At 39.3% G+C, this 17743-nt stretch overlaps 1 protein-coding gene across 3 annotated transcripts in view; it reads right to left on the bottom strand.

Annotated features, from left to right (window-relative positions):
• Positions 1–17743, bottom strand: part of CDC14A (cell division cycle 14A) — a 104511-nt gene that overhangs the window by 56306 nt on the left and 30462 nt on the right. For all 3 annotated transcript variants that reach the window (XM_048496822.1, XM_048496820.1, XM_048496823.1), the window contains exons 5-7: positions 12764–12843; positions 2762–2828; positions 1349–1411 (exon numbers count right to left, since the gene is read on the bottom strand). In XM_048496822.1, the coding sequence (XP_048352779.1) occupies positions 1349–1411; positions 2762–2828; positions 12764–12843 (210 nt within the window). The remainder of the gene's footprint in view (positions 1–1348; positions 1412–2761; positions 2829–12763; positions 12844–17743) is intronic.

The raw sequence follows: 17743 nt of genomic DNA, 5'->3' as shown, positions 1-17743 counted from the left end.
ATTGTAATCTATCATTCTCATAAATCACCTTCTTATGTTTAGGAATATACTGTTATTATGTCAAGGAAACAAATGACATCATCCTTAAAAGATACTGTTTACTCTTTTAAGTTAAAGTTTGATAATGTATGCAGTTGTGCACTAAGTGCAAACTCAAGTTTGTTGCCGAGTTGCACAGAGGCCCAGTGACAGCAAAAGACCATAAGTTATAAGAAATGGAAGTCAGTGTGGAATGGGACTGAATGCCATGCAGAGCCTAAGATCCAAAGAACCATGAAACAAGTTCTGTGAGATCATTTACAGTGATCTGGTCACGCAACATAGCACTTAACTTCTGAAACTTAGAGGCCATCAAAAATAGGCTGCATTAAGACATGACAGTCAAAAGTATGTTTTAAAAAGTCTAAAATTCTCCTGGGTGTGATCTAAGCCTTTTTAAGCAGCTGTTTTAAGATCCTGGACAAAGTGTTACAGTTTGAGTAAGGATGAAATTACATATGACAACATGTCAGCAGTTCAAGAGAGCTGGGATGAAAAGAAAAGACAATCTAAATACTATTTAAACAATACACAGCAATTCCTTGGAAGTGAATAGAAGTCCAGGTCTAGGAAAAGTGATGCTCCTATAAAATAATGCCAAATTCCTAAACAACTTATTCTCAAAGTTATTATTTAACCAGAGTGGAAGGGCTTTGTACAGTAATTACTAGCTAATCCATCTATGCTGGAGAAACGTGACTGGGCATGCACTAAACAAACATTCCCAAGTACCCTCTTCAAACAACACCATAGATTTAGAACACATAAAACACTATGGAAGGCAAACAGAAATGATGTTACTTGCTCAGTAAAGACATCTAGCAGCATAGCTTCAGGGTGCACAGAAACCATCATTCAGAACAAGACAAGACTCCTTAAGATAAATACCACACAAAAACAGCCAGAAGTGATTTTTAAGAAATGCTCAACTAACCATTCAATCCATTTTCTCAATTCCCACCTTTCAGATCTTATTCTCTTTTCTTGCATATTAATATTTACAAGATTGAGCACTCCAGACAAACCTTTTGCATAACTGAACAAGGTATGTATTCTGTAACTACAACACCAGGCATCTTTCAGATGACACCAAGACAGTAACCAACGTTCAACTGTTTGCTTCATATTAAAAGTATAAGTTGGAAGTCAGAAGCAGCAAGAGACTTAGAAAGACATGCCAGTTATGTAAAGCCTCCAGTATAGGAAAAGCTAAAGAATGCCAAGTCTCTCAGATAAGTAGATACGAGTTATGCATAATAGGTGCCATGCTTAAACTTGGGAAACCTATCAATTCAAAACATGCACAAACCTCATAATGTTCATACTCATCGGCATCAAATGTTCTGAAGTCAAAAAATCCATGATGTAAGGCCTGCAAAGAAACAATGTTCTCATATAACCATCTAAAGAAGAGAACTTTTTAGTTGTATAAATTTAAAAAGTTACATCTGAACAGAGCCTAAAGCTGCCGTTCTGGATAGAAAAACAAACGTCTGAAATGTTTTAAAGCTATGGGGGAAAACAAACCAGGCTGGGCTCCTAAACTGCTGTTCTGTAAGCATAGCAGCAGTTCCTCCAATGGAAAGACATTTCGGTTTGCAGAAAAGGGAATTGAGATTTTTGTTGATTTACCCCCTTCTGCTGCAGACCTCCACCTACTCCCGCCTCTAAAACTGTTCCTGAAAAGGCACAGACCCACAGGAGCACAATTATGGAGGAGGCAGAGAAGATGCCTTCCTCAAATGCAACACTGATATCCTCTTCTACAAGGAATTCAAGGTGGCACACATGAGGTTCCCAGGAGATCTCCCAACAAGCTTTGGACAGCCTAGACCTACAGAACTTCAGCATGATGATTTTTAGCTTATTATCTACCCTTAGATCACACACTACAGACAGACCAAAATGGTTAGGAAAATACTAAACTCTTCAATTGTGGATTAGACCCGGAAACAGGTCAGAAATTGAGGATGCCAGAAGAAGGAAAAGAGGAAGTATTGTGGGGAGGTGGATGCAGGAGAAAGAGAGGTCCTCCTTGTAAGATCTTGCAGCTTCTCCACCATTCAGCAGGACCAGGCTCAGTCAGTATTGCACAATTTGGTTAGAGTTTTCCCTGAAGAAGGCGAGTAGGTAAAGGGATATTGGCTGGCAGGTGGGAAGGAGAGAAGGAAGCAGGAAAATGGGAAAGGCTATGAGGGGTTTCAGGGAAGGTAAAGACAAAATAGTGGTGGAGGGGAAAATAAGGGCCCTCCACTTGTTGTTACCTAATGCTGAAGAGCAGTGGTTCTCAACCAGTTGGTCACGATCCCTTTGGGGGTTGAATGACCCTTTCTCAGGGGTCGCCTAAGACCATCAGAAAACAGTCTTTTTATATTTTATATATACCAATTTTATGGTTGGGGGTCACCACAACATGAGGGACTGTATTAAAGGGTCACAGCATTAGGGAAGGTTGAGAACCACTGCTGTAGATTATTTTACATAAAAAGCCGTCACGATACAATTGTTCTTAAGTGAGTAAAATTTGGTCTTAGAAAGTCATTTCTCTTTTAGAATGAGTGAAATATTTCATGGAAATTTTTACTGAAGTTACAGCAAATTTCCAAATTGTCCAAGAGTTTAATTACTTCCAATGGTGGAACCTATGGCTATCTTAGAAACGCCCACATTTTCCTGATTCCAATGATATAATTTTTATTTTGAATACATTTACAGAAATTACCTTTTTTATTCCTTGCAGACAATCCAGGATAGTTAGATTGTATGTGCAGTTTCCAAATGAAGCATCCCTAAGAAGAGAAAATGTTACTATCTCCCAGATTAAATCACAGAAACGTGCACACGTGCACACAGTTTGCAGATATGTTTTATACTTGTTAAGTTGGAAGTTTTAATATCAAATTATCATTATCTGCACATCAATATGTGCACACACACAAAAAAGTAATTCAAGTAATTCATATTTAATTCAAACATTTAACAGGACAAATTCACAAAGTTCACAAACAACAGAGTTTTATGCAGCACAGTATTCTTACTTGTTAAAAATTCAGTTTGAATTACTCCTACCTTGACATGTTTTAAAAAGTCAAGGTAGGAGTAATTCAGTAAGTAATTTTTTATTTTTTTATTGACTACAAGGAGAAAAGGCACAAAGGAATAGCAGGCATGCTGATCCAGGTATTAAACTGAAAAGGAAAGTTTTTATGCCTATTACACTTAATCGTCTTTGCCTAGATTAACACACAGTGCAGCTGCACACTCTTGGATTTGGGGTTAAGGCTAGCCACCACTTTTGGAAAGAAAACAGTAAGGACAAAGCAGGTCAAAATGAGTAAACATGTTCAGGAGGGAGAAGCTCTAACATCTGGCAGTTAGCTCAGTGATAATCCCTAACTTTTGATAAGGGGGTACACTGTCAGCCCCATATGTGGTGCCCCCAGAAATGTCTAGCACATTCTCAGAGAACAGGGTGATGTCCCACAGTTTGCAAGAGTCAGGAAACTGCGAGGTTTCCTCTCACTGCAAAGGTGTAGCCCCCATAGGAAACAATGGGGGATGGGGGCACCCTCTTTGGGAGTCCATAACTTTGGACCCCCTGAACCAAAGCTCACCAAACCTGGGTGGTATCATCAGGAGAGTCTCCCAAAAAATCCCTGAAATTTTGGTGCTGCTAGCCTAAAAACTAAACCCCCTGCAGGCCACAAACTAAAAAACACTAAAAAATACAAACCCCCCACAAACAGGGAACCACCTCTTACCTACGTCCTTGGCTCCTAGCATTTAAACAGGGAAATGCAAGCCTCACAGAAAGTGCTTCATGCATAATGAGCCACAGTGAGTTAATAGTCCTTGGGTTTTAATATGGCTTTGAGTATTTTATTAGTGATTGGTAAGAACTCACATGGCAGATTAAGAACTTCTTGCTGTTTCAAAATTATGTGTTTTTCATAACTCTTAAATTAGTCATACCCCATCTTATTCTTTTAAAAAACACTTCATTGCAGTTTAGCCTTTAGGATGTTTTATTACCATTTCATTTTCTGCCTTGTGATGTGATAGTGTCATTCAAAATCTCACAACAATTTAATATTTTATTGTTCATAGTTTTAAGCAAAGAGTAAAAGAGATAGCTTTTTGTTAGGATTTTACAAGTGCCTCCTTTATTCAGTCAAGCAAGAATTAACTGGTTGTGGTGGGTTTTCCGGTCTGTGTGGCCGTGGTCTGGTGGATCTTGTTCTTAAAGTTTCGCCTGCATCTGTGGCTGGCATCTTCAGAGGTGTATCACAGCAGGAAGTCTGACTTCCCACTGTGAACACCTCCTCCTCCACCATGTAAAAAAATCCCAAAAGTCTACAAGTCTACAACAGAAGGGCTATTTACACAGATTTACTGCTAAAAGATGTCCTCGAATTTGAAGCAAAAATAGCAGGGTCAGAGAAAAAAAACTTTTGACTAGAATTTTCAATTTACTATGTTTAGACTAAATCAGTAATCAAATATGTTATGAAAATACCAGCAAAAGAAGCAGAAATCTGAAAATTGTGATGTAACACATGTGGTTACTTGAACTTTCAACTTTGTGCATTTCAGGAATAATAGCAGTTGGAAGTGTTTGCATGGGAAAAATGAGACCAGCAACATGACCTTCTGTACTTTGAGAGGAAAAACCTAAATATAAACTTCTGCTTTAACTGTTTATGATTCCACTGAGTATTTGTCATAACCAATCTTGTGTGTGTATAAAGTGCCAATATGTCATAGCTAAATTATGGTGATGGGTTTACTGGGGATAAAGTGCAGAATGCTGTAAGGGAAAAAAATCAAGATACGTTTCAGCCACGTTAATTAAATAACGTTCTCAAAAAGGGTTTAAGCAAATACTGAATTTGCATTAACTGAAATTAACTGGGACATTAGCACTTCATGTATCAATTTGTAAACACCCTCACTACAGCCCCACCTCCTAAAGATACTTTACTTTTCTAGAACTAGTAGTGAAACTGAAAATCTTACTAGATCTATTTAAATCAACTTTGAAAACAGCTGTGGGAGAAGGTCCAAACTGAGTCAAGACTGTCATACTGGGGAATGTTGCCATGAGAAAACAGCATACAGGAGTATGGTTAAGTGACACCCTCCCTGCCCAGTCGCCATCTGCCCTACTGGGGAAGTTTTGAGGAACAGAATTTACATGACAAAAATGGAATAAGGGAAAAGGATTAGTTGCCCCGTGTCACCATTCTGACCCAATTTGGGTTTCTTCACAGGGCCACCTTTAAAAATAAGTCAAAATTGTAATTATATCTCCCAGTCATCATAGAATTTGGTCTTCAACGGAGGGAACACACACAATTTGGAGTGATCTATGTATTTGACATGTTCTAAATAAGGCTGTCACTCAATTAAGAAAGATCTCATTGATCATGCAAGTTTTAATCAATTTAAGATGCATACAAATATGATAAAGGTTCAACAGAAAAATATATTTGTATATCTTTGAAAAATGCACACATGCTGCAGCAGGCATTTTAGACAAATTTCCTCCTGTGAAAAAGAGAGGCAATGATATCACAGCTCTTGCCCACTCTGATTTTCATATTAAACATGCCTTTTTAGCAATCCTTTTTACCAAATCAGATGCACCTTATAGATAGTTCCATCGAGACAGAATTACAATCTTCTAAATGCACTAAAGTAAGTGGAGTATAACTTTGCTAGGGATGGTGCTGCAACTGGCTGAAATGATTGTTATTGATCAAACTGATTGACTGGCTGAACTATGCAGCCCTAAAACTAAGGATGAATTTACTGAAACCAAGTTCCAGAGCTAAAACCTGGACAACCTCATATTCAAATCCTGGACAGGAGTGGGTCAGTGTGTGGGCACACTCCCCACCCCTTTATACATCAAGAGGAACTTGGCTGTTTTGCCACTGTAAGGCAGCAGACCCCCTACTTCCTAGTCTTCACAGATCAGGAATAGATCTAAAACCAGCAAGGTCTACTGAAATGGGGAAAAGAGCAAAATTCTGGCAAAATTCAACAATATACCGGTAGTAATTATGACGGTGGTGCAATATGAGTAAAAACAGATTGGAGATCCCAACATGTGATCAAACTGCGAGTGAAACTGAGTCACAAATTTGTGATTGATGATGGTCTACAGTGCATAAAACATCATGATTTTTATCAAACATTATTTCATTTATTTACATTATTTATATCTCACCTTTGTCCCCTATGGGGACCAAAAACATAATTCTGCTCCCCTTTGTTTTATCCTAACAACAACCTTGTGAGTAGGTTAGGTTGAGAGAGTACATAACAGGCCCAAGGTCACCCAGCAAGCCTCCATGGCAGAATGGGAATTTGAACCTGGGTTTCCCAGATCCTAGCCTGACACTTTACCCACTTAACCATGCTGGTCTAAAAGTGATAAAGGGAGTCCGCCTGGGTCACCTGCTGATATGGTTTGCCTGCTAAATGGTGCAGTAAATAGAACTGAGGAGAACTTAAGTTTTAATTTTAGGAAACAAGAATCCAGTATTTACAACTTCAAAGACCAGTTTCAAAGTGTTTGGCCATTACCTAGAAAAATCACAGAAGCCAGCGGGTAGGTCAGCAGAGATCAAAGATCAGGTGACAAATATGTTTTATAGCTCCTTGACCACTGATGACTAGCCAAAGCAACAAATGAGCAAAATTCAGGTTTTCTTCTTGGAACAGAACCTGTACCACCCCTGTGCAGAATGTGATTCATTTTAGGGCAAAGAAAACATACAGTGGCCCAGCTACCACATACTAGCCATAGTAAAACACTCAGGAATAGTACTCCAGCAGTACTTAGTCTATCCATATCACTAACTTGTACTTTAAAACAAATACTGATACTTTGAAAGTGTAAGTCTAAAGGGACTGAAAATCAGCAGAACTGCTCTCTGTTCGGCTGCTGGAGGAAAATCCACCTTTATGAGTTCCTTGTGTTTACACTTTCTTACCAAGCGTTCCTTTTCTATCTGCATATAAATACTGGTTTTATTTCTGGACACACAAAAGCCATTTATTTCCTTGGTCTGACAAGGCCCCCAATATTGCTGACAGATCCTACAATATAAAACAAGGATGTGGTCCTTGGATTTCCCAGATCCTAGTTTGACTGACCTTTATTTCTATGAACACTTTTTTCTACTACAGGAAGACTGACAAATGTTATCCTAAATAACATTCAATATCAGGATTTCAAACACCACAAACACTTACATGCTGTCATTCATTGATACAGATAAAAATAAATTCAACATTACATGAATCTAGCAGTGGAATTTCTGGGGGGGGAAAGGCACAAAGACCACAAGGAAAACTTGCATTGTTTGCTTCTGTTGGGACTATGGCAGGTTCCTATTTGGTGAGAGTGCACTGGGAGATTTAGCAAGTCTATTATGAAGTTGGGCTGCCCTCAATCTCATTCCCAACGTCTGAAAGTTTCACAGGAACAACTCATAAAACTATAATAAACAGAAAGTCAGCTATGATCAGCTTCTAAAGTTGTTCCTCTCAAAAACCTCCTTGCCTAAACAAGCAAGGTAGGCTTGAAACCAGCATTTCAGAGTAAATGGTTTTTATTTCCTTTTGCATAAGAGACAATCAAGTTCTAGCAAGCCCAGCAAGTGTTTACAATGCACTATTAACCAGGCTATACCAATGCACTATGAGCCCTTCTCAGCAACAAATGTCAATATAATCTGCCATTCTAACTAAAGAAGCGTTTTTATATGTATTACAAGGTACAACAGACACATCAATGACATTCTCCAATGCTGTAGAAAACATTTATGTGCCAGGGTAATTTCTTTTAAAAGGCCATTAACTATTGTAATTAAATCTGTCAGTACTTGAATTATTGTGGAGACTGTGCTCTGGCAAAACTAAAATTAGTAATGTTGGTTGATGTTTACAGCATTTTACCAAACACTGTTCTTATGTTTGGAGACAATGACAATAATTATAAATAATCATAGTCACAATCATATGTGAACAGTTAACATTTCCTCCGCTAGTTACAGCAACATTCTTTAATTAGTGCAGTGGCCAAATATAATTCAGTAACCATACTGACTATTTGATTGTCCAGCGTCCAAACATTACCAGAAGTTCTATCTAACCTGGAGTTCAACACATACATGCCAAGGAAAGGGTAACAGGTTGGCAGGATATTCTGCCATCTTTTAATTGAGATAAATTGTCACTGGGAAGGATTTTCTCAGTCTATTGGTCAGTTAAATATGATTGATTGTACTGATGCATCCTCTTTGAAAAATGTGGGAAACTGTGAGCATCATTCATATCTTTTCACCTGTAAGAATATTCAATTTGATATGGCCTCAAAAGGATGGGGCATGATTCAAATTACTTAGCCTATTTAGAGCAATACTTAGTAACATCAATAAGAATGAAGATGCTTCATACTTGACTGGTTATAGATATGGCCCCAAATATCAGGAAAAGATGTATATCCTCTGAAAACAAATGCTTATTATGTACCTCATATTACATGAGTAACTGCCTGTTATTATATGACCAGCAATAAAGACTGTTGTGTGGAAAAATATAACTGGCTCTAGAAAACTGTTGCAGAGTCCCAGGCCCATCTCTGATCAATCAAAAACAGAGAGAAGGCTGAATCCCTCTCCTCACATTCCCTCCTCCTGTGCCAGATCCCCCTTAGACAGTTGTGCTTTCACTCTCCCGTTGGAAAGGCCTTTCATCTCTCTCTGTCCCTCCAGCCTTGGGCAGTTGCTTCCACATCCACCCACCCACCTCTGGCCCCCCCACTTACTATGATGAACACCTCAGGAACACCCAGATGAGCCCTCTTGCCATCCACCAGGCCATCGCCATAGACTGCCTCACCACTGGTGGGTGCTGCCAACAGGCTGCTATTCTTTTAATGGAAACTCTCGTGTCGCAAATTAAAATGCCTTTAAAAATTATCAAGCGGAATAGTGCCTACGCTGGCTTCTTTTTATAGCCCTGTGCCGCAATCAGTGGCATATGCTGCCTGTGGGGCAAAAGGATGAGTGGAAATAAAAGAATCATACTTCCATATGCAAAAATACTACAAAGAGAAAAATCCCGAATACTAAATTAATGTTACAGTTTGTTTGGGGAAATGTAGCCATGTTCTACTCTAACAGATCCTTCTGGAAGGTAGAATGCCTGGCTATGATAAAAAGATTGGCCTAAGAACATAATGCAAGTGCCCTCAATGCATCATTAATCTCTTCAGCCTGCACTACCCTGCCCTTTACTCCGCTGCGCACGGAGACTGGATGACTGATGCACAGTATATGTATCTGATCAAGCTCTATGTGGATATTTCAGCAGCATTTTGCTCTCACAATCCTTAATTGAAATGATGGCCAAAGGTTTAAACAGATTAGGATTTTCCAGGTCACTGAGCTAAATGACATATTGAGTATCCTTTTAAAAACATTCATTCATACAATCATTCTGTCATCACACATTTGGATAGCCATCCTCTGATATGTGGATATCTAAAATAATAAATGTATTCTACACACATACCACCCTCTGCAACAACTCCCTATAACTGGCACTGATTCACCAGATTAATACTGATAACTATACACATTTAAATAGACACCACATTTCCTGACAGCTACTTTTTAAAACAAATCAGCTAGAATTCAGAGCAACAAGCACTAACCAGGACTAAGACAAATGCTTCAGTTACGTGCATCTTTTCTCAGTTCTCTCCCCTTCATCTCCAGTTCAGACAAGGGGAAGAGACTCCTACATTTATTTTAGCATCCCAGTTCACTTGAACATTTCATCTTGAATGAAGTGGATCAAGACTGTGCAAGTCTAAGGCCTTTTCCCAGTCTCTTCCCATTCACAATTCTAAGGGAAAAGGACAGCCTAACTGTTTGCAATACAGAATGTCAGTAGAAAAAAATGAATGGGTTGTTACTAAGGTCAAAATGCACCCCCACCCCACCCCCAACTGCAAGAAAAGATCAGAAGTGCACTGCAAACAATCAAGCTGCAACAGAAAAAAGGCCATGACAGACATTTCACAGAAGGCAATTGTAAGCAGAGTTATACCATTCTAAATCTATTCAAGTCAGTGAGCTTAGAAGGGTATAACTATTTAGGACTGCGCTGCTAGGAAGGTAGCTTGTTATGAGTATACACTGGAGTTTCCAAGGCTGCATTCAGACATGAAAGAGGTGTGTTTATAACAGGTAAGGCTTGCAACATTTTTTGCTCCCTCCCATCACACACAGAGCATTACTAAAGGCTTCCTACTTGTGGAAGCCCTCAATCAAGCACTAATTTGCAGTGACATCTGAATGTGGATGCCTGGATAAATTGTGAGTTTGTTTTTTTCCTCCACAAAGCAGGGTTCAAAATTAAACCAGGAAACCTTCAATCATGCTCCAGATACAAAGGAGGGAGTGGACAAGCATGACAACTAGCCAGGTTTGCGCCATCATGAACAAACCTCCATTTATTTGTGCTACCTGAATGGACCCTATGGTTTACGTTCAAGTCCCAGGAAATGAGCGTATAGGGTTATACACTCAAAATACCCTTTGATTGTTCAAAATAGGGGCAACATCAATATTTAAAGCCAGGAGTTCAGGATACATTTCTGGCTGCTATCTAAACTCCAGGTGATTACAAATAGCTCCATGCTGACAAAGCTTTGATCTTTGACATCCTGCCAAATACTCTGAATCAGCAGCAAGTCTGTACTAGCTAAAAGGTTCATCAAGATACGGCAGCCTTATGCCGCGAGCCAGCATTGTTTCCTCTCTTCCAGGAACTAGATGCAAAAGTCATTGGTATAAAGCAGGGGTCCCCAAGCCAGTAGCACCTGCGTGCCCCGTGGTGCCCGCTGACACCTTTTCTGGAGCCCATCAAGTATTTTTAGAAAGCAGGCGGGGCCATGAGGGGCCTTTTGGAGTATCAGTCATCTTCCAGTTTAATAAAATGCCTTGGCCTGTTCTGAGATGATGTGATGCTGTTCCTTCTTGATAAGGATGACCAGCTATGACAATTGACATGAATATGCAATAAACTAAGACAAGATGGGGCTACATGGTTATAGCCTTTCTAGAACTCCCCTGCCTGGTAACAGACAAACAATGTAACGGTGAAAATCTGCTTAATGACTTAGTTGCAGAGAAAGTCTAGCCTATAAAGAGGTGCTCAGGCAAAATTTAACATGACCTCTGATGCAATTCTAATACATGAACCAAAGTGAAGCATTTATCACGAAGCCTTGTGTTTATTCCTTAGTTCCACACAGGCACAAAAACGGTTTTTGCACAGAGAGCTCAGAGGGTGGACTCTTCTGTCTCACCCATCCTTATGACAGCTCCTGCCCCATGAAGCTTTTTTATCTGTCTAGATCTCACGATCCCCAACAGAGCCTTTGCAGTAGTCAAAAGAGGCTTTTCTGCTCTCTTTCCCGAGCATCAACACAGTATTCATAGTACTGCAGCTTTACTTAAAAAGCTGTAGCTGTACAATAGCAAAGATAGGTATGAAGTTATATAGACAAATGCCAAATGGCGCCTCAAAAATGAGTGCTAGTTAGTTTCCAGCGACCAGGGTAAAGAGGTAAGGGGGTAAACAACATGTCAAATAAACCAATAATGCAATTTGTACTCCATTTTGCTTTTTTTATCGCAGAGCATGCAGAACTATATTTATGAATACCCCACCTTTCCTCATGGTTTAAGGCAGCTTACAAATCCATTTTTTTTAAAAAAATCACAATTTAAGACATACAAAATACATACAGAAAAGTAATGTTTTGAATGCAATGCAATGTAATGTTCGAATGCAATATCAGAGGCTTCAAACAACACAAAACAGAGGGAAAGAGGAAAGACAATGAATAGCAATGCCTTCTGACAGCCCTAAAGATGGACAGTCCAAGTGACATTAAGTTTCAGTATCTTTGAGCAACACTTATAACCTGGTGTTGCATTAACTCACGGTCACTGACTGATACACTTAATAGGCAACCTCCACACCTACATAAAATAAAACAGTGTCCCTTGGCAAAGACATCTACTGACTTCCTGGTCTTAAAGAAGAAGTGTACAACAGAACTTTTACATTGCACTGCTTCCTTGGAATGGAAATATAATGAGAGCAAAACTCCAGATACATTTATTCCATATGGAGGGATGTAACAAGAAACAGTAGCAGAAAACATAAGTCCTAATATACATATCTTGACAATGCAAGGCAAGGTGATCAAGAAGCAGGATATACTACTCAAGATGCATAAAGGCCAGAAGTATGTTTGGGGCATGGGGATGGTTTCCTTGCACTACACTGCACTATGCCTCAGAGTCCACAATTTTTAACAGGATCTTTTTTTGGGGGGGGGGGGGCGGGATGTTTCAGAAATTGAGAGGTCAGGAAAGCTCTAGTGTATTCATAACCCTTTGAAGCTCTAACGTGGAATATAAGCAGCCAGAGGAGAAGGCACATGAAACCAAATGAAAGAACCAGATGTGTTATAGTACAAAAAGGCAGGACAGTGCAGGTGGAGAAGCTGCCACTGAACAACAAAATCTACATGCAATCATGGTTGATATGTTTAGTATCTACTCCAGCAGAACCAGGTGGCATCACAGAGCTGGAAATTTTAAGCATATTATTTCAGTCACAGACATACCTAAATGCAAGATATGGTGGATTGGATCCAGAGAGAAGTATCCGGTAAGCTTCTTCTGGAGTTTTCTTCAAGTAAATCACCTAAAAGAAAACCAATATAAACAAGACTTTTACTTGTGAAAAGTTAGCAATTGAATTTATAGCTGTACATTATAAATTACCCTATAATTTGAGTTGTGCATAACCTGGGGTTCCAGCAATTCAGCTCTTTGGATTCTGTTATACAACCTTTTAAAAAGTATTTACATGCTTCAGTAGAAGCCAGATAAATGCTATTATTTTGAATACACTGACAGTTACATCACATTTAAGAAAAGCACCGAAAGAATGAAACTACTTTCCTATACAGTGCAAATTTTGTAAACATCCATTAAGCATCTTTTCCACCTCTCTAATTCACTTTGAATGAAGTGAGGTTTTTGCCCCGAACAAAGGTTTCTTGCTTTTAATAGTTGCACTGAATATAAACAACAAAATGCTGAACAACTCAGTGTAACAGCTTCTCCATGTCTTAGATGATATTGACTGACCCCAAACCTTAAACATTCATTAATGGTATTTCTCTTGTAATGTAGACTGTTGTCACAACAAAATCTTAATTGATTGATACTTCCTAAATCACTTATTGCCTGTGTCTTTTTATCAATTATTCCATTTTCCTCTTCCCTTAAACATTGTACCATCACTTCATTTATTTAGGAGCATTTCAAGCATACCATCTATCTCAAAACCCCAATTCAAAGGTGGGTTTTTATGGCTGATTTCACAGTGGCCAGTTGTTTAGCTGGTTGTTGGCCTTTCAACTTGAGCCTCACCCAGAGGCCTAGGAAGTTGTAATGTATCGGTGTAGTATTCATGTGGATCCCAGCAGGGCTGCCTTCTGAATCTGACAGATATTAATTTTGTCGATTTGAAGATGTTTCAAGTGCTGCCCTACAGTTTTCAGAATGGTACCCAGTGTGCAGATTACTACTGGGACGACCTCAGCTGGTTTGTGCCATACATGCTCAAGCTTGATTTTCAAATTGTGGTGTTTAATGACCTTCTCATGTTCTTTTTCAATAACTCTGCTATCACCAGGTACTACTATGTCAATGATAATCACTTTCTTGTCCTTGATCACTGTGATGTCCCATGTATTATGTACCAACACGTTGTCCATTTGGATTCGAAAGTCCTACAGGATCCTGACCTCATTTTCCGTTACTTTCTCTGGAAAACGTTCCCACCAGTTTTTAGCTGTTCTTATGTTGTAATTCTTGCATAAATTCCAGTGGATAATCTTGGCCAGTGAGTTGTGCCTCTGTTTGTACTCAGTCTGGGCAATCTTTTTGCAGCAGCTGAGGACATGATCTACAGTTTCGTCAGTTTCTTTGCATAATCTACTTTGCATCATCCAAGGATTTTTCAATTCTGGTCTTGATCAAATTTGTTCTAATGGCTTGCTCTTGAGCAGCTAAAATCAGGGATTCAGTTTCCTTTTTCAGAGTTCCAGTTGTTAAACACATCCAGGTCTTTTTGTTGTCCACCTTGTCCAGAAATTGGCCGTGCAGTGTTTTGTTGTGCCAGCTTTCAGCCTTCATTTTAATCACATTTTTTCTGTATTCTTGTTTGGTTTTCAGGGTCTTCAGCAAATGTCTGTTCTTCACTTCAATCAATGCCTGTCCTTGACTTTCATTCACATAACTGGTCAGCGCGTTTCCCTCTTCCACTGTTTGCTTTACTTGCAGTAACCCTCTGCCACCAGATCTCCGGGGAAGGTATAATCTATCAGTATCACTGCAAGGATGTAAGGCATGGTGCATTGTCATAAGCTTCCAAGTTTTTCTATCCAATGCATGCAACTCAGCCTGTGTCCAGTTGATGATATCCAAAGTGTACCTAATGATGGGTATGGCCCAGCTGTTGATGGCCTTGACAGTATTCCCACCATTTAATTTAGGTTTCAAAATGTTCCTGAACCTCTGGGTGTATTCCCTGTTTATTATTATTATTATTATTATTATTTTGCATCAAGTTGCAGCTGACTTAAATGGCAATCCCACAGGGTTTTTAAGGCAAGAGATATTCAGAGATAGTTTGACAATGCCTCCCTCTGTGCAGCAACCCTGGTATTTCTTGATGGTCTCTCATCCAAACACTGACCAGCACCAACTTGGCTTAGCTTCTGAGACCCAATGAGAATGAGCTAGCCTGAGCTATCCAGTTCAAGACCAAAGTGGTTACAAAGATAATAAAAACAATATAAGCTAAAATGCATTAAAAACTAACGTGATTAAAGATTAAGTGTCACTGTCAAAGGCTCTCCTGAATTATTCTACTTTGCACAAAATCCAAGATCTGAACAAAGGGAGAACCTTCCAACAACTTCAGATAGCCTATCCCATAAAAACAGAAGTAGCCACTAACACTACATCAAGAATTGACAATCCTAATTAACTAGAAGGGAAACTGTAAACTAAAATGTTTACATATGTGGATTTTCATTCTTTCGTAAGATGGGAAGTTTCATGTATGTAGAATATAGAGTTCCACATCGAACACAGACTTCCTTGGCACAGGGGAGACCAGGAAGTACTCGTACAGCCAAAGCTCAAATCTAACAGTGAAGATAGTAATTCTTAAAATGAAATACTTTGGAAAAGTGCTTTGGAATTTTCCTCTACAAAATATAGGTACCTTCTGAGAGCTGGACAATTAATTATGCCGAATATTTTTCTAAGTGGGATTTTATCAACAGCACTACTTGTTGAAATCACATTTTAAACCCAGCACGCTGCAATATCATGAACTTCATACTATAAATGCTTTCCACATGCCACATTCCTTATCCCAATTTCTTTTAAAAAAAATCAACACTCCCCTTTTTTCTTTTCTCACTGACTTATCTTGGCACTTTTACAATTACTTGGAACAGATTAAACAGCAATACTGCATCTATGAAATGAATCACTTTATTATGCTTTCCTGATAATTACTTCATATTACATTTCATGATCCAAATTTCATCACGGTGTTTTATATAGTACCTAAACATGATAAAGATTCTGGAAAGTGATATGTGACATATCCCGGTCTATAAACAGTCAAACATTAGCAAAGCACTGCTAGGTGGGGCTAGCAGCACTGTTTGCGAATGGTAGGCAGGAAATGGAGAAAGACTGATCTCATGTTGCATTTTGTACAGGCCATGACAGTGATAGGCATAAATTAAAAGTGAAAAATGCGGACAAGGAAGCTGCATTCAAGACAAAGATATGCAAGTCACACGGTGTGCCTGTTTAAGGTACAGAGTCACCAAAGAAAGTTCTATTTGAAGAACTTAATCTACTGTTTGTCTGTTCTCATTTTACACATTAATATTTTAGCATTAGAAAGTTAAAAAAAAACCAACCCAGTCTCTAAACTAACAATGTTCAATCACATGCAACACCATATAAACTTAATAGTAAAGGAAACATTATACATAGAAAGACGAAAACAAAGAGGAATATTTACTGGCTGTACATTAGGAATCTAATGAAACGCTAATGAAACTGAAACACTCAAACTGAAATTGTTGACAAGCAACATCAGTTATTATCTCAGCAATGAAGAAAACAAACACCATCCACAGATTCAGAAACAGTGCCAACATCAGAGTTGGTGAAACAGACAACTGCTTGGATTCCAGTGTGGGATACCAAATATTGACACACGTCTACATAGATACTTGTCTATCTTTAACCTCAAATTCAAAAACTGAGTAATCCTGGATGCTTCATTTTCTTATACTCTCATAAAAGGGGTTTCTGGTTCTATTCACAGGTCTTATGCCACCAAACATAGTTACCTCTGAAACACAGCAGATCTCTGAAAAAGCTACAGCCCACAAATTATTCTGGCAATTGTGGATATAAACATTCTGTAAACCATTAACTCATATAAAATTGGCTCCAGGTCATCAAGAATGTTTGTAAAGACAGACTGACAATAACCCGTGCAGCTCCACAGTACCTTGTGGTGGGCGCCAAAAATGCAGGTTCGTTTATGAGATTTTTTTGTATTTTCAGTGTTTTTTCAGTTATTGGCCTGCAGGGGGTACATTTTTTAGGCTAGCAGCCCCCAAATTTCAGGGATGTTTCGGGAGACTCTCCTGATGCTATCATCCAGGTTTTGTGAGGTTTGGTTCAGGGAGTCCAAAGTTATGGACTTCCAAAGGGGTGCCCCATCCCCCATTGTTTCCAATGGGAGCCAATAGGAGATGGGGGCTACACCTTTGAGGGTCCATAACTTTGGACCCCCTGAACCAAACTTCACCAAACCTGGGTGGTATCATCAGGAGAGTCTCTTACTGATATCACCCAAGTTTTGTGAAGTTTGGGCTGAGGGGTACAAAGCTATGGACTCCCAAAGGGGGTGCCCTCATCACCCATTATTTCCAATGGGAGCTATAGAAGATGGGGGCTACACCTTTGAGGGTCCATAACTTTGGACTCCCTGAGCCAAACTCCACCAAACCTGGGTGGTATCATCAGGAGAGTCTCTTACTGATATCACCCAAGTTTTGTGAAGTTTGGGCTGAGGGGTACAAAGCTATGGACTCCCAAAGGGGGTGCCCCATCACCCATTGTTTCTAATGGGAGCTAATAGGAGATAGGGGTTACACCTTTGAGGGTCCATAACTTTGGACCCCCTGAACCAAACTTCACCAAACCTGGGTGGTATCATTAGGAGAGTCTCCTAAAGATACCCTAAAAGTTTGGTGCTGCTAGCTTAACAATTGCACCCCTGACAGCAAATTTCCCCAGATTTTCCTTTTACCCCCCCCCCCGCCCCCCCTTGGCATGGCTTTAAAGGGAGAATCTGAGGTCCCCAGTTCAAACATTGAAAGTGATGCTGTTTCAGGGTGGGGGAGAATCAACCCCAAAATAGCATCACTTTTAATGTTGTTTAAATTGGGGACCCCAGATTCTCTCTTTAAGGTGAATTTAAAATGACA

This window comes from Sphaerodactylus townsendi, linkage group LG05 (genome assembly GCF_021028975.2).
Source record: "Sphaerodactylus townsendi isolate TG3544 linkage group LG05, MPM_Stown_v2.3, whole genome shotgun sequence".
Lineage (NCBI taxonomy): Eukaryota > Metazoa > Chordata > Lepidosauria > Squamata > Sphaerodactylidae > Sphaerodactylus > Sphaerodactylus townsendi.
This window is presented reverse-complemented; position numbering and strand designations above follow the sequence as displayed.